Source organism: Aptenodytes patagonicus, chromosome 13, assembly GCF_965638725.1.
Source record: "Aptenodytes patagonicus chromosome 13, bAptPat1.pri.cur, whole genome shotgun sequence".
NCBI classification, from domain to species: Eukaryota; Metazoa; Chordata; class Aves; order Sphenisciformes; family Spheniscidae; genus Aptenodytes; species Aptenodytes patagonicus.
In genome coordinates, this window is record NC_134961.1 from 12,961,000 (window position 1) to 12,986,396 (window position 25,397).

General features: G+C 37.8%; 1 protein-coding gene across 1 annotated transcript in view; it reads left to right on the forward strand.

Annotated features, from left to right (window-relative positions):
* Window positions 1-24,487, forward strand: part of DNAH3 (dynein axonemal heavy chain 3) — a 72,536-nt gene extending 48,049 nt beyond the window's left edge. Inside the window, exons 39-62 of the mRNA XM_076350647.1 lie at window positions 12-117; window positions 1,455-1,584; window positions 2,081-2,317; window positions 2,698-2,801; window positions 3,862-4,156; window positions 4,600-4,779; window positions 5,773-5,896; window positions 5,989-6,145; window positions 7,088-7,231; window positions 7,838-8,504; window positions 8,613-8,778; window positions 9,116-9,332; window positions 10,120-10,302; window positions 11,204-11,402; window positions 12,485-14,626; window positions 15,568-15,793; window positions 16,123-16,367; window positions 17,809-17,925; window positions 18,994-19,148; window positions 19,931-20,098; window positions 21,542-21,684; window positions 22,269-22,473; window positions 23,750-23,887; window positions 24,070-24,487. Coding sequence (XP_076206762.1) covers window positions 12-117; window positions 1,455-1,584; window positions 2,081-2,317; window positions 2,698-2,801; window positions 3,862-4,156; window positions 4,600-4,779; window positions 5,773-5,896; window positions 5,989-6,145; window positions 7,088-7,231; window positions 7,838-8,504; window positions 8,613-8,778; window positions 9,116-9,332; window positions 10,120-10,302; window positions 11,204-11,402; window positions 12,485-14,626; window positions 15,568-15,793; window positions 16,123-16,367; window positions 17,809-17,925; window positions 18,994-19,148; window positions 19,931-20,098; window positions 21,542-21,684; window positions 22,269-22,473; window positions 23,750-23,887; window positions 24,070-24,423 — 6,802 coding nt within the window. The 3' untranslated portion in view covers window positions 24,424-24,487. The remainder of the gene's footprint in view (window positions 1-11; window positions 118-1,454; window positions 1,585-2,080; window positions 2,318-2,697; window positions 2,802-3,861; window positions 4,157-4,599; window positions 4,780-5,772; window positions 5,897-5,988; window positions 6,146-7,087; window positions 7,232-7,837; window positions 8,505-8,612; window positions 8,779-9,115; window positions 9,333-10,119; window positions 10,303-11,203; window positions 11,403-12,484; window positions 14,627-15,567; window positions 15,794-16,122; window positions 16,368-17,808; window positions 17,926-18,993; window positions 19,149-19,930; window positions 20,099-21,541; window positions 21,685-22,268; window positions 22,474-23,749; window positions 23,888-24,069) is intronic.
* Window positions 24,488-25,397: the final 910 nt, after the last annotated feature.

Genomic DNA, 25,397 nt, shown 5'->3' on the forward strand with positions numbered 1-25,397 from the left:
GTTCTTCCCAGGTGTGGTATGATCTATATGGACCAGCAACAGTTAGGTTGGAAGCCACTGAAGGATTCCTACATGAAAACACTGCCTCCAAACCTACAGGAAGAACACCGAGAGCTGGTGCGAGACTTAATTTTTTACATAGGTCTAATTTAGATTAACTTTAAGGTGATGTTCATAGTTTGCCCCCTTGAAGGCAGATATGCAGAATCAAAACTTTTTGAAGTACTTCCATGATTTAGAAAGTCCCAGATCTCCTAGAGGCTGTTGTAAATTATTTTGCAGTGATGAATGTCAAATGTCGTTGCAAGGAAAGTGCCTGAGAGCTGGAGATGCCATGAGTATTAGAAATGCAATGTGGGAAAAACTGGAAGACTCAAAATGTTTTGAACTCATCCTTCTTCTGTCTAAGACATCTAGAGTTTAGCTTGAGAAATGCTTATAATAATATTATTATCGTTAACAGCTTAATCTTCAAAGCCTTAGTCACCTCATGAATCCTTGCTAAATAGTCTTCGTGTACTGGATTGCTTGCATGAATGAGAGCTCTTTGTGTTGTGTGTTGTAGTATATCTTCAGTGTAGATGCCAATAAAAGTAGGTTTTGGTGGGAATCGGCTTTTAATCTTACCAAAATTAAAATTCCCTTTTATTGGGCATTAAAATCTAGTAAAAGAATCAAAATACGATCTGTCCACAATAGGATTGGAGCTGGAGAAAACTTTGATTTCTGTGATTTGACAAGACCCCCTTGGAGTTTTTGCGGGAAATTGGGACCAAATTCAAAAGAAGTACCCAGGCTAGAAGACCTCTTTATTGACAGTTTTCTCAGTTCATCAAAGCAAAATAATTATTCCTTAGCCAGCAGATAGCTTGACCCTTTAGTGCATCTCCTTGTGTACTAGTCCCTGGGAAAAGGCTAGGTCATGATTCCTCTCCTGTTTTCCTGCTTGAGTTCATGGAGCAGATACCACCAGCCATGGTCATTATCTACCTGCATGCTGTGGCGCTCCCGCAGGTGCCAGTAAGTTCCAGCTTTCTGGAATTTCTGCTGTGGCACAGTATTTGTGCTGGGTCCTCAGTAAGGGGCCTGTCCCTTTTTAAGGGAGGATGAAGCCCTTATCTTTGTTTCTGTTGGAATAATTTTGTTGTTGCCTAAGCAAAGCAGTGGTCTCCCTAGGCTGAGCTACTGCTCTGCTGTCTGGATTAGTAACTGGGTAACAAAATTCCTGCTGAAAACTTCTCTGTGGTAGAAGCAATTTGTTTTCACCATCAGATAATGACGGTATGACTTTGTGATCGCTTAAGTACTGCCTCACACAGGTCCTTTCCCGATCTTCCCTCTGCCAACTTGGAGAATTTCTGATGCCTTATATTTTATTGAGCGATAATTGAGGGACAGTGGGAAATGTGGCAATTCCTGCATTGTTTTAAAGCCATTTCCTTTTCTCCTGGTAGGTCAATGACATGTTTATGTGGCTGGTCCAGCCCTGTTTAGAGTTTATTCACCTTCGTTGCAAAGCCATTGTACAAACGTCCTCTATTCATCTGAGTTATAGCTTGATGAAACTCTATACTTGTCTGCTTGGTAAGTACCCTAAGCCTTATTCTTTTTATTTCAATTTTTCTTTTTTTCCTGCTGTGCCCCGTGACAAGATGCAGGTTATCAGATGCAAGGAAATACCAAAGGAATTCCTTACTGTTGGGATGATACAACACAAGTCCTTTCTCACTGATCAGTATTAATAATAGTTATTTGACTAGCATACAGAGCTTTCACATTTGGACACTGGTGTCATTACAAAACTGAACATGATCTTGTGAGTGTATTCCATGTGTTTTACTTGCTGTTTGCTAGCATCTGAACAAAAGAATTAGGACCCTTTGTAAATACTTTTTCTTCTAATTTATTTTTATTTGTAAACAGTATTTTACACAGACAAGATCCTCACTCTGTAGATTGGCTTGTTCCACTGAAGACAATGCTCTAAGTTTGTCTCAGAATACTTTTGCAAAAGTGCATTGTGAATTGGGATTTATGGTTATTACTGGCACTTAACTAAAATTCAAAATGTGTGTTTTAGATGAAATAAAGCAATCCGAGGAAGAGGAGAAGGAAAGTATGTCTAGTCAGCATATCATCTTGTGGCTGCAAGGGCTCTTCCTTTTTGCTTTGGTTTGGACAGTTGGTGGGATCATTGATGCAGACAGCAGAAAGAAATTTGATTTGTTTTACCGCAACTTGCTAATGGGAATGAATGATGAAAACCCACGCCCTAAAAGTGTGAAGCTTACCAGAAACAATATCTTCCCAGAAACAGGTGCTTCTTCATAACTGTACTTGCCTGGCCTTTTATAAAGCAATAAGAAAACTCGGCACTTTAAGGGAGAATAGAGTGCCTGGCAGATGTTAAGTCTGCAGCAGAGCCACCATCTGCCAAGCCTTGGGCTGCACAGTTGGGTGCTCTTTCCTGGCTCTTTTAACTAGGAGTAGCATATGCCTCATGTTGTACTCAAACAATGTAGCTGAATCTGACCTAAAATAATTTGTTGATGATAATGGCAGTGGGGCAGAGGGTATCTCGTGTACTAGAAAGCCTTCATTATCTCACGGTGTTGGATGTCTCACACTAAAATGATTGAAGTTTATTTTTATTCTTTAATCAATGGGTTTTCCTATGTTGTGTTTTTCAATTAACAGGGAGTGTTTATGACTTCTATTTTTACAAGCATGGCAGTGGGCAGTGGAACATGTGGACGGAGTACATCACAAAAGAAGAGCAAGTTATCTCCGCAGGGGCTAAGGTTCACATTGATATCTTTCATTATAGAAAATAATTATTTGACTAAATGATTTAGAGGTATAAATCAACTATCTTAGCTAGCTCTGATTGTACTATATTAGGCTGTTTAATGTTTGATCTGCAACATTTCATTAATCTCTGTAGGCTCCTTTTCATGCTTATATCTTAATTCTGGTACCATCAATACTGAAAGTTCAGCACTGCAGGTGAACATGGAGCCCTGAGGTTGGCTGGTGGTTAAAATTTTTGGTTCTGCTTTTGTCTCTGTAATAGCGTCTGATGTTGGGGAAATCATGGTAAGAAAAAGCCAAAGCCTGAATTTCCATTCCTTCATTTTTGTTTTCTGTGGCTGATATCATATTATAGTATGAGTTAATCAGAGAAAGCAAGCGAAGAGACTTACTACTTCTTTGGGGTATGGAGAGCAGTACTGAGAGTCCTGGATCCCCTCCATTTCCAAATAGGGGCACTCACATTTTGAATGGCAGCTGTGAACTCAAGGGAAGTGTAGCACAGCAGAGATCTGCCAGAAGTACCTATTCTGCAGATGAAATTTCAAGATAACTTAAGTGATGTTTGTTCAGCTTTTCATTCCATTGTAGTTGCAACTGTCTTATCTATTAAGTACATGGGAGATGTAAGATTACATTTCATTCTGCTGTCTAAAATCTTTTCTTGATATCTAGTGCACAGCTGCTAATGATTAGTGGAAGATGAGGAAGAGAGAAAAAATTTCCATAGCACTGTTCCTTTCCCTTTGCACAGCAGGGGAACAGAATTAAGCCATACTTAACTCTGCAGTTCTTCTTCCAGGCTTTATGTAGTGTCTATGAACCATAATATAGATAATACTAGTTGTGCTATTTACTGTATAAACACTGAACAAGAAGTGGGGCCATACTATCTACCAGAACCTTGTTATAGCCTAGGTTTTCAGAGAAAAGAATTTTTTAAAAATGCATTTGTGCTACAGGCTTCCTGTAGTTGCTTGCAAATATTCATGTTGATTAAGTTATTAGATGTTTGATTTTCATGTGCTATTTTACTTTCCTGTGTAACAGGTATCTGAGCTGATCATTCCAACAATGGAAACTGCCAGACAAATGTTTTTTCTTAAAACATATGTGGAGAATAATGTCCCTTTGCTTTTTGTGGGTCCCACTGGCACTGGAAAATCAGCTATAACAAACAATTTTCTACTACAACTTCCAAAGCAAAAATACATCCCAAGCTTCATCAACTTCTCTGCAAGAACCTCTGCTAACCAAACCCAGGATATTATTATGTCCAAGCTGGACAGAAGGAGAAAAGGATTATTTGGACCTCCTTCAGGGAAAAAGGCTATAATGTTTGTGGGTAAGACAGTTTTTTCAGGGTTTTTATATCATTTTAATTCTGTCTTAAGGCAAAGGAAGTGATTCACTGAGACTAGTAATTTTGGATTGCCTCAGTGCTCTTTGGCTTTTTTCAGGCATCCAAAGAAGGATTAGCACTGCCCCCTGCCGAAAGGTTTCTGACTGTTTACGTGGTGGTTGTCTTCAGAATAGTTCATAGTGTTGCAGTGTGACACAAAATAAAATAAAACAAAATCACCAACCACACGAAGTTAAACCATCACCTCTAAGTATGCCTGCGAAGTGTAATGTCATTTGATTCTGGTTAGTTTAATGGGAAGCAAGAGTAACAAGACACAACCTTTTTCTACCTCTGGTTCAATTATTTTTTCTTCTTAGCTTTGAAAGAAAACTGCAATCCCTAAATGCTGAGGGTTTTTTATTCAATGTCTGTGTTCTCCATAGATGACCTAAACATGCCTGCAAAGGAAGTGTATGGAGCCCAGCCACCTATTGAGCTTCTCAGACAATGGATTGATCATGGTCACTGGTATGACAAGAAAGATACATCCAAGATTAATATCATAGACATGCTGCTTGTTTCAGCTATGGGTCCACCTGGGGGAGGCAGGAATGATATTACAGGTAGGAAATATATTACTATGGCAAGTGGTTATCTAATTGACTGAAGTTAAGAGGCAGGTTCAGTTTTACTGATGACAAATTCTACATTTATCTATTACTTGTAAACCTACAGATACATTCACTGGCTGGATCATTCCAAATAGAAATCTGTATGCTCAAGGTCAAATCTGTACCTTTTCCAGGGGGAGTTTAATCAACATTAGAAACAAAGTTTTTAATGTTGATTAAACTATGAATGATGAAAATAATACTAAAATGAGAGAACTGGACACTTTCCATTGTCTATTCTTTGGAAAAGGAAGGGAATACATCATCTTGCCAAGTCTTTCTGGCAGTTCTCTTCTGAAATTGTATCTCCTGCTGCTAAGATAGGCTGCCTGCATTTACTTACAAGCATGTTGCCTGCAAGTCCATGATTCCTGTCATATCACCATAAGGGAGGTTATATTTTCTAATGAAAAAGTTATGTCAGTAAAAGCCCTAATGTAGCTACAGCTACACTGTTATAAGGCACTTTATGCTACTTTGCTTCATATAAACACTCTAATACAGGTGTAACTGTATGTACTCTGAGGAGGCTTTATTAAAATAACTATTCTGATACAGCTAAATTTGTAAAATATACTGGTGTATAGGCTGAATTTTTTTAGATGAAAGCCAGTAACAGTAAAGTTTTACTGTGTCGTATCACGATCAACAGGGCTAATGTGAGCTGAAATTTAAATTTGGGTAATAGTGGCCTTGTATTGGAGATTCATGTTTTTCATATTAAAAACAGTTATTCTAAGTGAAATACTGATATAAAATATAAACCAGTTTATATTTCTTTTGCATCACTACTGGGGCAGAAATTTGCCAGAAACAAAATCATGGAGCTGGAGCCAGATTCAAATGTTGTTTGAGTGACAGTCAATCCTAGAGCATGCTAGCTGAAAGGTGGAAAAATGTTTGGGCATTCCTAAATCTTTCTGCCTCTTTTTGTGTGTATTACAGGACGCTTCACACGGCACTTGAATATTGTATCTATCTGTTCTTTTGATGATGACGTATTAACCAAGATTTTTACTGCAGTTGCTGACTGGCACTTCAGCAAAGGCTTTGAGCCTGTGTTTCTAAGGTAATGTGATATATTTCCTGTAACACCTTTGTCATATTTTCTCCTGCGATTTATCTGCAGAAGTTAAAATTGTATCTCTTTTCCTTCTTAAGGCTGGGTAAGATGATGGTCCAAGCGACAATGGTGATTTATAAAATGGCGGTTGATAATTTTCTCCCAACTCCATCAAAATCCCACTATGTCTTTAATCTACGGGATTTTTCCAGGGTTATTAAAGGAGTGCTGCTCTGTCCACACACTCATTTGCAAGTAAGTTGTAGTTTAATTATGTTGCTGTAAGAAAGAGCAATGGAAAAAGTAAATTATTTTTATAATATCAGTAAGTAAACATCTCAAAATACATGAACTGTGATTTCAATAGATTAACAAGGTTTAAAATTAGGATAGTCCCTGAATACCTTGCTATATATTTTCTGTCTATCTCTGAAGGAGACAGCTGTCATTTTTGTTAATATTCTTTACATGTAATTACAGTTGGGCCCAGAGGTCCAAGGTCTGTCTGTTAAGGCCTGTACATCAAGTTAGACAGTTTCTTCTTTGGAACTTGCAAACTAAATATACAAAAGAAACAAACGTGGGAAAAGACTCAGTATCTCTCTTTTACAAATGGCAAGCTCTTCAGTGAACAAGACTGAATAATTTAGCCCTGAGTTTGCCTGTTGTCACAAACTACAAATGAATACTGATAGATGTATGTGATTTTCATCCTTCTACTTTTTTTCATCCATTTTCAGTAAAATGGGAGGTTAAATGAGTATTAAAAGTTTTATTTCTGTCGGGGAAATGTTTTTGGTGAAGAAACAGAACAAAACAGCTACAAGCTATTCAGGGGAAATCTTAGCCAGCGACAGTTTTGGGCAGGGCTTGGGTTGGAACCCATGAGCCATATCTTTGAAAGATTTATTCTTTACTTTATGTTGGAAGGGTGGGGAGATTTGATACAGTAGAGAAAAATGCTTTGACATAAGAGTCCCAATTTGTATTGGCAGGAAGGACAAGATGGTAACTAGGTGAGGAAGCCAGTTAAGTTAGCAGATGCTGAGCCATGTGCTGAATGGCTTGGAATTGAAAGATTCCCACTGAGTTTAGTACAAGATATAGCGGGGTCCAGATGGACATTTCTATCCTTTTGTTTTTAAACAAATCCTGCCTGAGCTATATTTACCTGTTTTCTTGTATTTACATTTTCAGGATGGAGATAAACTGATCAGACTTTGGATTCATGAGGTTTACAGAGTTTTCTATGATCGCTTAGTTGATGAGGAGGACAGGAAGGTATTCTTTCAGATGGTACAAGAGACAACATCAAATAGCTTCAAGCAGAGCTTTAATAAGGTATTTTCGGGTAATGTGCTGAGACCAAGAATGAGACTGATGCGTTTTCAGAACTACTTAGACATTGAGATTACATTAGTATTGGACACATTTTGAATTATTTTGATCAGTGCATTTAAAAAGTATGGATGGTCTTCTATTCAGTATTGAGTATTATACATATCCTTAGTCAATTTAATACAAATTACTTCATATCAGAATGATTCATAACTTCAAAAGGATTCTGTGTTGGTACAGAGGACTATCTGGAATAAATGTCTAACACAATATCTATCTGTGCTCTTGCTTAAGTTAATATTTGGATGAGCCAATGGGAGTAGTGGGTACTTTTCTGAGAAGCCTTTTGGGAACTTGTCCTATATTTGACAGCAGAATCTCTGTGAAGTACGCATATGTGGAAACTTGCATGTCAGCCTACAGCATATTCCCCATTTAGGTGGTTTTTTGTGGTTTTTTTTTTTCCAGACTAAGGTAATAACTAGAATAGCTGGAAAACAGTGCTTCCCACAGTATTATTGTTACCATGTAGATAAGAATGGGTATGACTTTAAGGAAAATAATTCTGTAATAGTTTGAATTATCTGTTGTTTCTTGTCTTAACTCTAGGTACTGAGTCATCTCTCACCTACTGGAAAAATCTCTGATGATAACATTCGCAGCCTGTTCTTTGGAGATTATTTGAAGCCAGACAGTAACATGAAAGTGTATGATGAAATCACAGACTTAAAGCAGCTGACAACCGTGATGGAATACTACCTTGAGGAATACAACAATATCAGCAAAGCACCAATGTCTTTAGTCATGTTCAAGTTTGCTATTGAGCATATCTCAAGGATATGCAGGGTATTGAAACAGGATAATGGACATCTGTTGCTGGTGGGGGTTGGCGGAAGTGGTCGACAAAGTGCTACCAAGCTAGCCACCTACATGAATACCTTTGAACTCTTTCAAATTGAAATTACGAAGTCTTACGGAATCAATGAATGGAAAGAAGATGTTAAACGAGTCATGCTGAAAGCAGGTGTTGGTAACAAGAATGTGTCCTTTTTGTTCTCTGATAATCAAATAAAGGATGAAGCATTTGTAGAAGATATCAACATGCTTTTAAATACCGGTGATGTGCCTAATATCTTTGCAACAGATGAGAAAGCTGAAATTGTTGAGAAAATGCAAGGTGCAGCAAGGATGGAGAACAGGAAAATTGAAGCCACTCCCCTTGCTATGTACAATTTCTTTATTGAAAGGGTGAAGAAAAATTTGCATATTGTCTTAGGTCTGTATACCACATGTTATGTCTTAGAATATTTTTTCTTAGGCTTAGTTTTTTCTGCTTCCTAACTGCAAACAAACTTAGGTAATAATCGTGATTTTTTTTTTCTAGCCATGAGTCCTATTGGAGATGCATTTCGGAATCGATTACGGATGTTCCCTTCACTGATAAACTGCTGCACCATTGATTGGTTCCAAACCTGGCCTACAGATGCTTTGGAAATGGTTGCTAACAAGTTTTTAGAGGATGTTGAACTCAAAGATGACATTAGAAAAGAGTATGAGTTTATCTGTCAAGAAATACATGAAGCGAATGTTCGTTCCCCTCCCTCTCGCGCCCCCAACATACTTGATCAGGAAACTGTCCTTATAAATGGACAAAGCTAAGCCAACTCTGGGATTTCAGTGCAAGTCAAAGATACCTAGATATATGTATCTGATGTTTCTGAAAATCAGGCCACTCTTCGAAAGGAGTTTAAAATATTTCTTATAATGGGGAAAAACAATTCTGCCTTCACTAACACTAATATAATTTCATAAGCTTAGAGTAATTTCCTCATAATTAACATAAAGACAGATTGTATTTTCATAGTAATGTGGAAAAATCTTCTCTAGGGTTGTGTCAATGTGCAAATATTTCCAAGAAAGTGTGAGAGAGCTCTCCATCAGCTATTACACTACACTGCGAAGACACAACTATGTGACACCAACTTCATACCTAGAATTGATTCTTACCTTTAAGACTCTGCTGAATAGCAAAAGGCAAGAAGTTGACATGATGAGAACTCGTTATCTTATGGGACTTCAAAAACTTGACTTTGCATCTTCACAAGTAAGTTTCAGCTGAAAACACTGAATATGTGCCATATGCATACTTTACTATGGGGTCTGTATAAGCTGATTAAAACTTATAAAAATAAAACTTATTAAATTCCCTCTTCACTATATTCATGATGCTATTGATGATTTTCTACAGAAAGCCAGCAGGAAAAGTTAGATTACTGCTTAGTCATTTTAAGAAATTGTGGTATCTAAGTTCGGATTATAGCAGTTAATAGAAAGCTAAATGAAATTGTTGGTACTCATTAAATGTTGAAGGAATAAACCTTACAAATTTCATTTTCTTAAAACCTTATATGGAGAATCGATACCTCAGCATCCTAGTACCTATTACCCTTTTCAAAATAGGAGAGAAGTTGAAGAATATTGTAAGACAATAATAAATATTAATTCCAATTTCCTTCCAAGTTTCTTTTGGGTTTTGTTTTCCACCTGTGCAATAAAAGATTATTTGGGGTTCCATAAACTGAAACTGACTGTGAGGAAAAAAATACAATTAATCAATTTATTTCTCATTATTGAAATTAAGTGGATCATAAAAAAGCAAGCGTATTGCATGGATGATGAAAAAAATCCTTTTTAAAAATCTATTCAGTTAAATAAAACAGCTCTCAGTAAAAATAGGCTAGAGAACTATTTTAATAATTATTTAGATCAAATGTACCTGTTTAGATTGTATTAATCTGGTGTCTTCTGATCTTTCTTTCTAAGACATCAGGATGTGAAATGCATGCAATATTTACACAAATTTCTTCTTGATTTCCTGTTATGTTCATCAGGTTGCAGAGATGCAGAAAGAACTGACTGCCCTTCAGCCTGAACTGATTCGAACTTCTGCAGAAATAGACAAAATGATGATCCAGATTGAGAAAGAAACAACTGAAGCAGATGCAAAGAAGGAACTAGTGTCAGCAGATGAAAAAGAGGCTAATGAAGCAGCAGCTGTTGCTGAAGCTATTAAGGTAGTGTACAAGGGCTTGAGCCTGGAGCAGGATGGGTTCCAGTTCTTTCCAAGTAAATGGGAGTTGTGATGATGTGTGAATGGTATGATCCAAGCTCTTAAAGCAACAACGTTGCAAGAGATGATGAATGAGATGTTCCTAATACAAACAAGGTAAACTTTGGCTGTTTGGAGTATGACTGTATCTCACAGTACTGCATAGCTTCCCTTTCTAGTTCACATCCCAAAAGCTGTATAGCTCTTATTTCTGTACTAATATATTTTCCTTCTCAACGGATTAAGTAATGAGGTTATACTGTTTCCAGGCCCAAAGACAGTTTGTTTACAGTTAGCTGAGGTAATTTGGCATAGGGCTGCATGGAGCCCTATTAGGCATAATCTAAGAGATATTGCCATAGCCAGAGGCCTGTAGCACAGAATTTCCCGTGGGAAGCTGCAGGATTCCTCAATATTTTTTTTTGTAACTAGTTGGAAATGTCAGTGATAGATAAGATAGATAATTACTGAGATCTGAGGACACGATAAAGAATTTAAGCTACGCAGTATATATTTTTACCTGATCAGCACTGTAAGATTAGACTAAGAACAACTGTATCTAACCTGTATTTTAATTCTCCTTGTCAGACCAGAGAGGCTTTGATCTTGAAAGCTTGTCTGGCTTTTTCAGCTATCAGTTCAGCTTATGGAAATTACTAATTTCTCTACAAACCTTCCCTCTTTAAACTGTGCAGACAAATTGTGAAAGTAGTTTTCTCTCCAAGAAACACAATGTTGTGAAGAGTCTTTTTATTAGGTACTTATAAGCAGAGAAGGTTCTCTGAGGCTGTGCTGGAGTGGGGTAATCACGTTGCAGACCTGGTATTGTATGAAGGTTTATAGGCTTCTGCCCAATGTCTTAACAGGACGAATGTGAAGGAGACCTTGCTGAAGCCATGCCAGCTTTGGAGGCAGCACTTGCAGCTCTTGATATCCTGAATCCTTCAGACATCTCTCTTGTGAAATCCATGCAGAATCCACCTGCTCCTGTTAAGCTTGTCATGGAGAGTATCTGTGTCATGAAGGGAACTAAACCAGAGAGAAAGCCTGACCCAAGTGGCAGTGGTAATGATGCAGTATTTGTTATCCCTGCCCTAGGAATGCTTGGGGTACTGCTGTGTTGTACTAGTGAAGTGCTTCTGGCATGACTGTAGCCATGTGCACTAAAAGTGCATTTTGCTAGCAATGACTTATAACTACACTGAGCAGCTAAGAGCTGCTTTTGCCATTGTAACATACTGCATTTGCTTGACACTGTTGTACAAGCTTTGTAAATATGATCCCAGTCACCAGCACAAAGTCATCTCTTCAACTTGCTTTGACCCAATCTTGAGATTTGCATTGCCTTGAGGAACTCTGGGAGCTGGAGATGTGCTGTGCACCAGTCACCTGTATTTTCCCCTCTAATCCCTGCTACCAAACTCTGGGTTATATTGGGAGACAGAATTCTAGCTATACCCCTGCCATAGGTGATTACTCTAACAAGCTCTTTCTGTGTGGGTTATGTTGTTATTGTGGGATTGCACAGGATTTGTGAGGTAGGAAAGGAAAGAGACCTTTTTCTTTCACTTGTCTTCTACCTTATGCCCCCACAGTTCAACCCTTCATAATTGAAATAAGAATTCTATAAATGTCTTTCATCCAAAACGGTCTTCTGAAAATCAGGCCACTCTTTGAAAGGAGTTTAAAATACTTCTTTTAATGGGGAAAAACAATTCTGCCTTCACTAACACTAATATAATTTCATAAGCTTAGAGTAATTTCCTCATAATTAACATAAAGACAGATTGTGTTTTCATAGTAATGTGGAAAAATTCCTTCCTAGATTAGGAAGGAATGCTTTCACATAGTTACTGATTTATCTAATAAACTGTGCTAAGAAAGACTGTATAGCAATTTGTTTCCCTTATTTTGCTTGATTGATTTAGAATTAATATGTAATTAATAAATATGACATCGGTTAGTGATGCTGAAGTTCCTGTCTGAATTTCTTTAGGCAATGACTTTCCCAAACTAGTTAACAGTGATTGCATAGTAAAATTCTGTTGCAAAATCATTGATGTTAATTCTTCATATTGTGTTTCAAGTATTTTCTCAGTTTGAACATGCATGTTTTAAGCCTGATTTTAGTATTATTTGCAATATAGGTAAAATGCTAGAAGACTACTGGGGGCCATCTAGAAAAATTCTTGGAGATCTGAAATTCCTTGAGAGCTTAAAGACGTATGACAAGGATAATATTCCTCCCGCTGTAATGAAGAGAATTAGAGAGAGGTTTATTGATCATCCGGATTTTCAGCCAGCTGTCATAAAAAATGTCTCATCTGCCTGTGAAGGACTATGCAAGTGGGTGCGAGCCATGGAGGTATATGACCGTGTTGCAAAAGTGGTTGCCCCAAAGCGCGAACGTTTGAGAGCTGCAGAAGGATTACTGGACATTCAAATGCAGAAGCTAAAAACAAAACAAGCAGAACTTAAGGAGGTAGTTGATCGCCTCCAAGCTTTGAATGATGAGTTTGACAACATGAATGACCGGAAGAGAGAATTAGAAAATAATATTGAACTCTGTTCCCAAAAGCTTGTGAGAGCTGAACAGCTAATTAGTGGTCTTGGTGGAGAGAAAGATAGGTGGACAGAAGCTGCACGATTATTAGGAATCCGGTACATAGACCTTATAGGAGATGTGTTGTTATCATCAGGAACTGTGGCTTACTTGGGAGCCTTTACTGTAGATTACCGCCTAAAATGTCAAAAGCAATGGCAGGTCCTGTGCAATGAAAAGAACATACCGTGCTCCAGTGATTTTAGCTTAAGTAATACATTAGGGGATCCAGTCAAAATCCGTGCATGGCAGATTGCTGGATTGCCAATTGATTCTTTTTCTATTGACAATGGCATAATTGTTTCTAACTCAAGAAGATGGACTTTAATGATAGATCCTCAAAGGCAAGCTAACAAGTGGGTGAAAAATATGGAGAAAACTAACAGGCTGTCAGTTATCAAATTATCTGACACACATTATGTGAGGACATTAGAAAATGCTATTCAGCTTGGAACACCAGTCTTGCTAGAAAATATTGGTGAAGAACTAGATGCTTTCATAGAACCCATTTTATTAAAGCTAACATTCAAACAACAAGGAGTAGAATACATGAAATTAGGGGAAAATATAATTGAATATTCAAGAGATTTCAGGTTTTACATAACAACCCGCTTAAGAAATCCTCATTATCTTCCTGAAGTGGCTGTGAAAGTTTGTCTACTCAACTTCATGATTACACCTTTGGGTCTTCAGGACCAACTTCTTGGAATTGTAGCTGCAGAGGAAAAGCCTGAGCTAGAAGAAAAGAAAAATAAACTGATTATAGAAAGCGCAGCCAACAAGAAACAACTAAAGGAAACAGAAGATAAAATCCTGGAGATCCTTTCCAATTCAGAAGGAAACATCTTAGAAGATGAAACAGCAATTAATATTTTGTCTTCATCCAAACAGTTATCTGAAGAAATCTCTGAAAAGCAAAAAATTGCCTCTGTAACTGAGATGCAAATAGATTCTACTCGAATGGGGTATAAGCCAGTTGCTATTCATTCAGCTGTTGTCTTCTTCTGCATCTCTGATCTGGCAAACATTGAACCTATGTACCAGTACTCATTGATTTGGTTCATTAACTTGTATGTTCAATCTATTGCTAAAAGCAAAAAGAGTGAAGATCTAGAAGAGAGAATTAAAAATATAACCAAGCATTTCACAATAAGCATCTACAATAATGTCTGTCGTTCACTGTTTGAAAAGGATAAGCTGTTATTCTCCTTCCTTCTGACAGTAGGCATTATGAAGGGAAAAGACCAAATAGATGATGAGGTTTGGCGTTTCCTACTGACAGGAGGTGTTGCTCTTGATAATCCTCACCCCAATCCAGCACCAGATTGGCTATCTGACAAATCGTGGGCTGAGCTCGTACGTGCATCTAGTCTGACAAACCTCCATGGACTAATGGAACATGTAAAAGAGAATTTTTCAAAGTGGAAACTAATATATGACTCTGTAAGACCCCATGAAGAAGCCTTCCCAGATGCGTGGAGCACACTGATCGGGTTAGATCGCATGGTTATTCTCAGATGTTTGAGACCTGACAAAATTATTCCAGCAGTGCAGGAGTTCATTGTGGAAAATATGGGAAGAACATTTATTGAACCACCGACTTTTGATCTTGGAAGAAGTTACAGTGATTCAAATTGTTGTGCCCCTTTGATTTTTGTATTATCACCAGGTGCTGATCCTATGGCAGGTGAGATTGGTATTAATAAATCTTTTTTTATCTGGTTAAATGTCACTGAGTGTGACTAAACTGATAGTAGTGTCGACCCCTTCATTTGGTCTTTAAAGTGTCTTCAAAGTACAATACAGCAATGATGGAATATCAAACATTTGCATCTGCCCATATATATACAATGATAGTAGAATTGCTAGAGGGCGGAATGAATGTAGTGGTGATGAAATGTCTAGGTCTCTGAGCAGCAATTTAGGGATCTAACAGCTTGTAACATCCAGACCAGTTTATAATTTATGCTTGTGTTACAATTCTTTCAGTGGGTGTTTGGGACTTGCCCCAGTCTTTGTTACAACTCCTCCTCCAGAAAGTTTCCTCCCTCTCAGTTACTAATTAAATGGTGTATATGACCACACTTAAAACCACATCTGTTAAATGTCCTTTAAAAAATAACCACCCACATCACTTTTAAACCTGGTTTTCTGCCAAAAGAATTGTAATATGGAGCCATACCATAAGGATGTATTTCCAGGAGGTACTGGTTTTGATGGCAAAGCTGGAGGGTTATTTTTAACCAGATCTAAAAATCCAATTTACAGCTCAACCCCCATAAACAATTGTACCCATGCAACAGAGAGAGTAGAGAGCTGTAGTGCAGGCTGGAACTGAGCACTCAGGGCTAAAGAAGAGGACAGGCATTTAACCTGGCTAGTATTTTTTTTTTTTTTTAGTATTACATTATACACCTAAATTTTAGTATATGCCTCAGAAACACAGTGACTGATACAGCATTTGATACTACTTGTGGGTTGTTGAGGTGTTTTTTTCAATTGAGTAAAATATTTGTTGACTTTTGCCCCTTTAATTACTTTTTACATTATAAAAATGATGAATATAACATAGATCTGCTTTCTAATAGACTTTGTCTTTGTTTGCATGTGTGAAACTTGCCATCGTAGGTTTGCTAAAATTTGCTGATGATGTTGGCATGGGAGGCGCAAGCATTCAAACTATTTCACTTGGACAGGGCCAGGGCCCAATAGCAGCAAAAATGATTTATCAGGCTATTACTGATGGAACCTGGGTAGTGTTACAAAACTGCCATCTTGCAACTAGCTGGATGCCTGCTTTGGAAAACATCTGCGAGGAAGTTCTAGTGCCTGAGAATACCAATGATAAGTTCAGGTAGGAGTTTTAATATTTTGCTCTTTTTAATGGGAGTATTTCTTGTTTGCTGAAGACACTAGTAAAAAGAAGTGAAACTTCTTTTGTGCGAACAACTAAGTATAACATTCATACTGTTTATGTGCAGTGATAAAATAAAGATACCTAATTAGGATGTCATCTTTTCTACCTGTCCAATATAATCTACTTTATGCCGGCATTTTAGAACGAATTTAGATGTTATCATTCTAGTTAAGCAAGTAATAAAACTTCGTCTTCTGCAGATCAATATTGAGGATTTGTCAATACTGACGATTTTTTGATAATGTGCTTTTTAAAATTCTTTTCAGGTTGTGGTTAACTAGTTATCCATCAGAAAAGTTTCCTGTTAGTATCCTCCAGAATGGCATCAAAATGACGAATGAGCCTCCAAAAGGAGTTAGAGCGAACCTTCTCCGATCATACCTTAATGACCCCATCTCCGACCCTGTGTTCTTTAGCAGTTGCCAAAAGCCAGAAATGTGGCAAAAGCTGCTGTTTGGCCTTTGCTTTTTTCATGCTATTGTGCAGGAAAGGAGAAACTTTGGCCCACTGGGTAAGGATTAGATTATTTTGCAGGTTGTTTCAAAAAGATTAGTAGTTTTGAATTGCATTATTGGAGCCTCTCTGTAAAAATGCAGTATTGTTGTTAGCAATATTACAAGAGTGCAATCTGTATTGCACAGAACACAATAAAGTTTAAAAGCTGTTATTTGCAGGGATTCTTATTCAGGCAAAGCTACTCTTGAAGCTACTAAAAGTGTTACCCTGGGGGAAAACTAGAAAGTACCAGTTTTCCGAGTAAATATATTATACAGTAGTTACATAAAATTATAGCTTACTAAATTATTAATTTATTCTTACTAACTACAGTAATTTATCTATCAAATCTAGTTCCATTTTAAATTTTCATAATTAAAGATGTCTTCTTCAATTCTGCTTTTGTTATTTATGTGTATACTTTGTTTTAGCAAAGCTAATGCATGTGTTTACTTGGTGTGAAACTGAAATTTATGTAGCTGCAGTGTGTTGTTCATAACACAGCAATGAAAAGATATGTGTCAGTAAGATTTGTGGTTGAGCTTTTTCTATAATCTTAAAATACTTAGAAAACTATATAGAATTCTGAGGTTTTTCATAAAATGCAGAAATGTATGGAATTGTAGTTTCCATTTTTATAACTATGTAGAGTTTAGACTCTCTATTGGTTTACATGAAGTTCTCAGCCTTCCATTCTGACTGAGTCTGCCTTTGTCATAACAGTAACTGTTATGAAATGTTATACTTTGAAAGCCACTGTCCTTATTTTAATAGGCAGCTGCTTGAATAAACGCTAGACTGCCAGAATGAAGATGCTAATTTATTGCTTTAAATTAAAAATATAATTTTTGTAAGTGGCAAAGAGGTCATTTTCAAAAGCAACATCTACTGCTTAATGTGACCAGCCGTCTGGGGGAAGAAGGATAGTTGCAGCAATAGCCCTGTTTTTTGGTTTGCGCTAGGGGTATAGGTTTTCTGAAGGATTCTCTTATCTGATATGTTCTCCTGGTTGTTTTTTATTGTACCATTACCCTGAATCTCATATACAAACAGCATTAATAGATGGGCAGATTGGTTAAAAATTAAAATCAATGAACTAAAACTCCTGTTCTCATTGTCTCCAGAGAGCAACAGATTAGCTGAAAGTACTGAGCAGGTCTGTGTTCTGCTTCAGGTAAAATATAATTTTTCAGGAGATAGGCAATACCAAAGTGCCTGTACTTATGTTTTAATTATATAGAATGATGGTAATAGTGCCTTAGGATACAATATTGTTATGGAGTCATATTCTCCCTTGTGCAATAAACAGCCTGGTAAATTCCAGGGCTTCTAGCTACTCGCTGGCAGCTGTTATCTTCAGCTCTGTAGTAGCACTATAGTACCAATACCATCATTTCCTGAGCATGGTTATCACTACAGTGCACCATTGCCCTGTATATCTTTTCTGAATCAAACAGGTTGGAATATTCCATATGAGTTCAACGAATCTGACCTCAGAATCAGTATGCGACAGATCCAGATGTTTCTGAATGAATATGAAGAAATCCCCTTTGAAGCTCTGACATATCTAACAGGTACAGGCATTGTACCCTCTAACGTGTTGACTTTGCTAGGCACTTTCAGCTGGTACAGTGATAAACTGATGAATGCTTAACAAATGGAGTGGATTCTGTTCGGGTTTACTTTTCTTGACCTTCCACATACAGAGAAGTTGGATCCCGAACCTTCCGATGTCATTGCTGTCTAGGCTCATACGTAGCTAGAAGAATTACTAATGGTCCAGCAAACCTCCTGGTCTTTGTTTCATATATGTCAAATAAAAACATCGATGGCCTCTGTTTCACCTTAGCTGATCAATATGATCCTGACACAGTAAGCATTGGCAGTTTACCAGAGGATGTGATAATACTCACCAGTTTAAAGCAGGAGGTGTTGACCTGTGTGAATAACTTGTTTGCTGTGGCTATTCAGTTCTCTTTCTCCAGAAAGATAGCTGCTTCTTGGCACCTCCTTTGTCAACCTTATAAAGATCATTCCTGATTTTTGCTAATATTATGATTAGCTTTTTGAAAAAGAATTTAAGGAGTCAGGATTAAAGTAATAACTGTGAGCTTTTAGTTGTTTTCTCTACTTTATAACAGTGTAAACCTCTCCTCGTTGCTTGCCCATTACTTGCCCAACCCCTTCTGCACAGGGGTATTGCATATTTGTCATCCTTTGTTTTCTACTGTATACATACATAGTCAAGTTAAGTTTGCATGAAAGGAACAAGACAAGGATCAGCTATATAGCACTGTCCAGATTTTGACAGTTCTAAAAATTCTTACTAACGAGAATTTCAAGCAAAAGAGCTGTCATTTAAAACATGAGATTATTTACTCTGGCATGAGTAGCAGTTTCTCAGACCAACTCATAGTGTTCCTTAAGCCTTTCATCATCAATACACAAAAATTTGGCCCATAGTTAAAGGGTGTTAAAGTGCCTAATTTCCGTTGAATCAATTGAAGTATAGAGCCTAAAAACTTTTGAAGATCTGGAGCTTCAGAACTTCAACTTACTGGAGCTATACATTATTGCAAAACAATTTTCATTTGTTCATTAACTTTCAATTTTTCATCCTGGTTTTCTTTGTCCTTTCCCAGGGGAATGTAACTATGGAGGTAGAGTAACAGATGATAAAGACAGGCGTCTTCTCCTGTCCCTTCTTTCCATAGTCTATAGCAAGGATATAGAACAGGACAAGTATGTGCTTGCACCTGGAGATGACTACTACATACCACCACATGGTCCATATGAGGTGAGAAGATACCAGATACAAATTCTCTCTGAGTTATTGGGAAAAACCTTATCTACGCTGTACTTCGATATGCTGAATACAACAAACAGAAAAAAAAAACCATAAGATCACAAAGCCATGCCAGAATATATCTTATGTTTGAAATATGAACCTGGTACTTAAAATCAACACACCCCAATGGAGGTGTAGTGATCATCCAATATTCTGATGTTTGTTGATGCAAAGAGCCACCCTGTGCAGGTTTCCAGTACAGTTCTGGAAAGCCAATAGGAGTCAGGCTTCAGGAATTTACAGCGTATTTCTGCACCCTCTTGCAACCACTTTTGCCTTGAAAGCAGTGATCAGGGTGAGGAGGTGAAATGGCAGGTATATACTCAAGTTTCATCCCCTTTTTCCCTTCTACCAGCTGCAAAGAGATAACAAATGTGCTCAAATCTCACCTATTTGTGTAGCCTGCAGTTATAGGGGTGATACATACAGCATCCTACCCTCTTCTGTGACTCCTACCAGTGCTCCTTATATATTTCTAATGTACATTCCTTTCTCTTGCTTTCTTTTGCTACTTACATGAGGGTGGTAAGAACAACTCCTCAGTGAGTCTTTGAACCATTCAAAACTTTTATATTTATCTCTGTGGACTGAGTAAGTCAATTCCCGGATGCATTTAACAGGGAACTTACGTGTTTCATTGTAAATGGGAAGGTTCTGTCCAAGTTGGGTTTACTGATTATTTATTAATATATCATTGCATGATTTCTGGTATCTAAATGTTTCTTTTACAGTCTTACATTGAATACCTACGAAGTTTACCAATTACAACACACCCTGAAGTGTTTGGACTTCATGAAAATGCAGACATCACCAAGGATAACCAGGAGACTAACCAGCTTTTCAGTGGAGTGCTCCTGACTTTGCCTAGAGAAGCAGGGGGAGGTGGCAAGTCCCCTCAGGTAACTGGGGAAGAAATATCAACTTGCACTCTGGAAAGGTACCCTTTCCTGTCATGTCTTAGGTCTCAGAGTAATCCAACACCTCTCATCACATGACTGTGGCATTGGGAGTAGATGTGAATGTCCTTGTAGAGAAGCAGACAGATTTGGCATAGAAGAACCTTTGAAGATGGAAGATACTCTAATGACTTTGAATTCAAATAGGTTAATACCACACAACCCCACCTGGCTGAGCAGAACATGCAGTTTGAATAGGAATGTTTCTTTCGTATTTCGTGTTTTAAAAAAACAGTGAAGTGCTTCACTTCAGTCATGAATTATAGTTAGAGCACAGTTAACAATCACAGTTGGTAAAGCACCTCAAATCACATCCACCTCTAGGCAATTTTAAAGTATGACATTTAATTCCGGTCTACAAATTCCAATGATGGAGGTTCATGTACTGGCCTGACTTCATCCAGCAGTGGTTGTATAACCACCCCTGCCATTCTCACTAGGGGACAGACTCCAGTGTGTCAGCAAATGATATCAAGTCATTCAACCATCAGGCAAGCAATATAAGCCCATTAGAGGCAAAAGTCATCTTCCTGGTGAAGTCCATGCTGTAATGGCACTTCCAGTCTACGTTATTAGTCATTGAACGCTTGGTTTTTGAGATTTTTTGCTTCTCCTTGGCTGCTTCAGTTTCTCCGGTCCCAAACGTGTAACTGTGTGACTTGTGTGGCACAAAGAAAGGGGGCAGTTTTGCAGAATGGAGTCACTTGGACACAGACCTCACTGTCATCTACTCCTCCATGGGACCTGGTTGTGAAGATGCTGGGAATTTCTTTCCTTCATCCTGTCCTGGCAGCTCAGGTTACTCAGGCCAAACCCATGCCCCTTTGAGACATAGATAAATGACCTTTCAAGACCCTCAGATTTGACATCCTATATTTTATACACAAGTGGATTCTTGAAAAGTGGAATCGATGGATCCTCATTTCCTGTGGGGTTGTCTAGTGATCTTATTCTCTGATGTCTAATATGCTGTAAGTAAAACTTCTCTCGTGGCTGGGGTATTCATATGGTCTTCCCATCATTTTCCCCATGCTGCATACTTTGTCTTTTCCTTCATTGTGGCAGTAGTAGGATTATGCTTGTCTGCCCTGCTGCCTGTTTCCTTAGAAGTTGCCTAAAACCTTTTTGCAAATTAAACTGAAATTACTAACAAATTTAAAATTATTGAGAAGGGAAAAGGAACAAGCAGGCACATGCAGAGACAGACAGGATGATGCACAAAGAAAGTAAGAGTGTGTAAGCATTATTTCTTTAGGAAGATGGACAGAAATACCTATGTGGTTATACAGAAAAAATACGAAACGTATGATGTTTTGTGGAATTTATTGAATAAAAATAGGTAAAAAAGGGGAAATTCCTCATTCACTGCAAACTTTGTGATTTCAGGAAACTGTTGAAGATTTGGCGCAGGACATCCTATCCAAATTACCAAGTGGTTTTGACGTTAAAGAGGTTATGAAGGTATACCCAGTACTTTATGAAGAGTCCATGAATACAGTTCTTAGGCAAGAACTAATTCGATTTAACAGGTATGGCTCAGTGTTTTGTGTAGCAGTACTAATACTGAAATATGCTTGTGTTCCTCAGTGCCAGCCACTCACAAGCCTTAAACAGTTACAAGCCTTTTACAATACATTGTTCTTAACATGATAGATTCTGCTTTGGATGAACCTTTTAAAAAGACTTGAAAGCTGCAGCTGACTACCTGAATATAGAAATAGTACCTATATTCCTGGAGTATGAACTTAAATCAGATTTGAGTTTGTTGTATTGAGGTAGGACAGCCTACTTTATTCTTTTTAAGTCATACCCAGGCCCAAATATTTACAGCACACTACGTTAATTAGTGTTACAATCTTGAAAGCTCTTGTCACTTGATTTCCCTTGTCTAGAATGGGAATTTTCACTGTCTTTCATTTCTCTGCATGTGTTTTTTCTTTGTTTGCTTTTCTGAAGCTAAGTAAGAGTTTTGATAACTACAGGTGAGATAAGGAATTTCTGTCGGGACATTTACCAGCTTTGATCGGCCCTTCATTCAAGTTGGACTCAGAGGTCTTTAGCCAGATAGTAAGAAGTAAATAATGAGATGACGATTTCTTTTTTTTATCTTAAGGCTCACTGAAGTTGTTCGGAGCAGCCTCATTAATTTAGGCAAAGCTATTAAAGGCCAAGTGTTGATGTCCTCTGAACTTGAAGATGTTTTCAACAGCATGCTAATGGGAAAAGTACCATCAATGTGGGCTGCCAAATCCTATCCATCACTGAAGCCCCTGGGAAGTTATGTGTCCGATCTCCTCTGTCGTTTGGTCTTCTTCCAGGTATGCTAAACTGAGACTGACAGGTCTAAGGACTTGGTAGTTGAAAGCTGAATGGGTAAAATGTGTATCAGTACTGTCCTCACTCAGCAGTACCCTTATAGCTCCAGATTGTGAACTCCTTGCGCATACTCATGACCAAATATACTGCATTAACAGCATTGGAATTAGCTGGGCAATTGCTCAGCAGGGTGAGTTGGGAGTATAATCCTTTGGTACTAATCCAGTGCTGCATTTGGTAGTTTCCATTTTTCTATTTCTAGAAGACGCATTTTACTTTGCATTGATGCCTTAATGACTTCCCTGCTCAAAGGACACTGAACCACGTGTGAAAATGCTTTAGAAACAGTGCATAACAGGCACTATTACATTTTATATATGTGACTGTAAATCTCTTTCAAGTTTAATAAAGAGTGACACCACTTCCATGCACTTTTTGAACAAGCTATTTTATTCTTTACTCACCCTTCCATTATTTCCCTTGCACTCTTAGCGTGCTCTTTAAATTACTTAAAATTTCAGATGTACCTTAAATAGCTAAGGTACTGAGATGTAGTGGAACCCCATAAAAGTCAGAGGAGGAGAAAGCTAGAAAGAAGTGTCTGAAAGATTTGTAAGCAGCAGAGTTTCCTGTTTGCTGGATCAGAGTACCATACGGGCTTCTTTTGACTCCAGATGGCTTAGAGTAGTGTGGGGACATTCTGCCCTTGCCCTGTTTTTCCTACTGCCTTTGATATCCAACAAAGATACTGGCCCAAGATCTCCTTGTTTGGCATCTTTGTACTGGAATGATTTTCTCTACTAGGATCTGATGTGTTGGCTGTAGTGAGTGCCCTCACAGTGATGGGTGAAGGCACTATATAAGAAAATTTGGCCTTTTTTCATGTTAGGAGATTGGTGTTTACAAGACTGTAAAGAGGGTATATTGGTAAAAGTGTCCAAATTCAATCATTTTTCTTTTTTTTTGCTGGCTAGTATCTAGACTTACCAAAATATGCTTATGCTACTTTCTGAAATTTCTTTCTCAGTAGCACTGAGTTCTGGTTGTTTCAGAATGAGTGATTATTTTTGTTGTCATCATAAATAACTGACTTCTGTGATTTGTTGTCTCTGAAAAATATAGAACTAATGGTAGTATCCAGAGGGTCCCATCAAGGTTTAGATCTCATTGTGCTGTTTGAGTGTATCTGAAAAGACATCCCTTTTCTGGTGAATTGGCACAGTGAAGCCACAGAATTATTTTTTTTTCTTACATTTGTTTTTTTCTCTCCATATTCAGGATTGGGTCATCAATGGGCTACCCACAGTCTTTTGGCTCTCAGGATTCTTCTTCACTCAGTCCTTTTTGACTGGTGTTTTACAAAACTATGCCAGAAAATACACCATCCCAATTGACCATATTGGATTTGAATTTGAGGTAAGAAAATGCAGAGGAATTTTGTTTTTCTTGAACAGCTTGAATCATGTTCTGGGGCAGCAAGGAATAGGGTTTTCAAATGAAAAGAAATTCTATTTAAAGGAGTAATTTCAGACTATCACTTATAGGATTTGATGTACTTCAGATAAAAATAAAATCAAGCAATGGTTTAATCATTCTAGGTGATGAAACAGGAGCACACGATGGAGAAAATGCCAGAAGATGGGGCTTATGTGAAAGGCCTTTTTTTGGAAGGTGCACGATGGGATAGAGAATCCTTGGTAATTGGAGAATCACTTCCAAAAATTCTTTATGATTCTTTGCCCATAATTTGGCTGAAACCTGGAGAAAGTTCCAGATTTCCTCATATGAACATCTATTCATGCCCTGTATACAAGACAAGTGCAAGAAGAGGTGTCTTATCCACTACTGGCCATTCAACCAACTATGTTCTCTCAGTTGAACTCCCGTCAGACAAGCCCCAGAAACACTGGATAAATCGAGGTGTGGCAGCACTATGCCAGTTAGATGACTGAGAGTATGCAAGTCAAAACACTCACATTTTGTTATTAAAAGATATACTTTACTCCCCAATGGCTGCATTTTTTTTTTTTATATCAGGGTTTCCTGCTGACTTCAAAGCAGCTCTCAATTTCCTTTGGTTTTTTAGCTATTACCAAGAGCAAGAGTGAGTGAAAATAGAACACTACAAACAGAAACTTATTTCAAAGGCCTGGGCTTTATCTTGCAATAGATCAGAATGAACAGAACTCCCATCAAACTCTGTGCCACCCACATCATTACAGATCTTGTGAAATCCTAATATTACCACCTAGCTGCTATCATAAGGCTTTTTTTTTTTTTTTTTTAAATGAAACTGGGCCCAAAGAGTTTTGCTGCTGATTTTAATGGGAATCTAATCCACAACTCTTGCAAATAGGACTCTGTGGATTTGCCTACCACTTCTGTGTCCCAGGAGTATGTAGGGCAAGGAGGGAAGAGATGAGAATAGTCTGTTGTCGACATGTAAAACCAATCCTCAGCTAGAATGAACTGCCAGAGCTGTATTATAAAACTATAGTAACTGACACTCCTTGAAGATGTGCCTCAGAATTTCCATGGAAAACTTCTAGACAGCACATGCATTGGGAGCCTGCCATTTTTCAGAGCAGTATGCTTGTCTCGTAATTTTTTAACTTTTTTTATTTCAGTGTTATTTACCTACATATCCCAGGTGCCTGATAAATGGAGCTGTTTCCTTTCTCCCATAGTCTCTTTTTTACTTCCTGATCTTGCCCTCTTGCATGTTGGACTAATAACCACCTGAATTTTGTCCTTGTTTAAGCCCTTTCATCAGAGGAGCTCAAAGTAGCTTGCAAACATTAATTAAAAATAAAATAGCCTGAACATCTTCAAAGAGCTGTGCAGTCATTAACTAATCCCCACAGCATGCCAAGAAGGTACTAAAGATGGATCATTAGACTTGTTGTGTACACAGTACAAGAGAAGC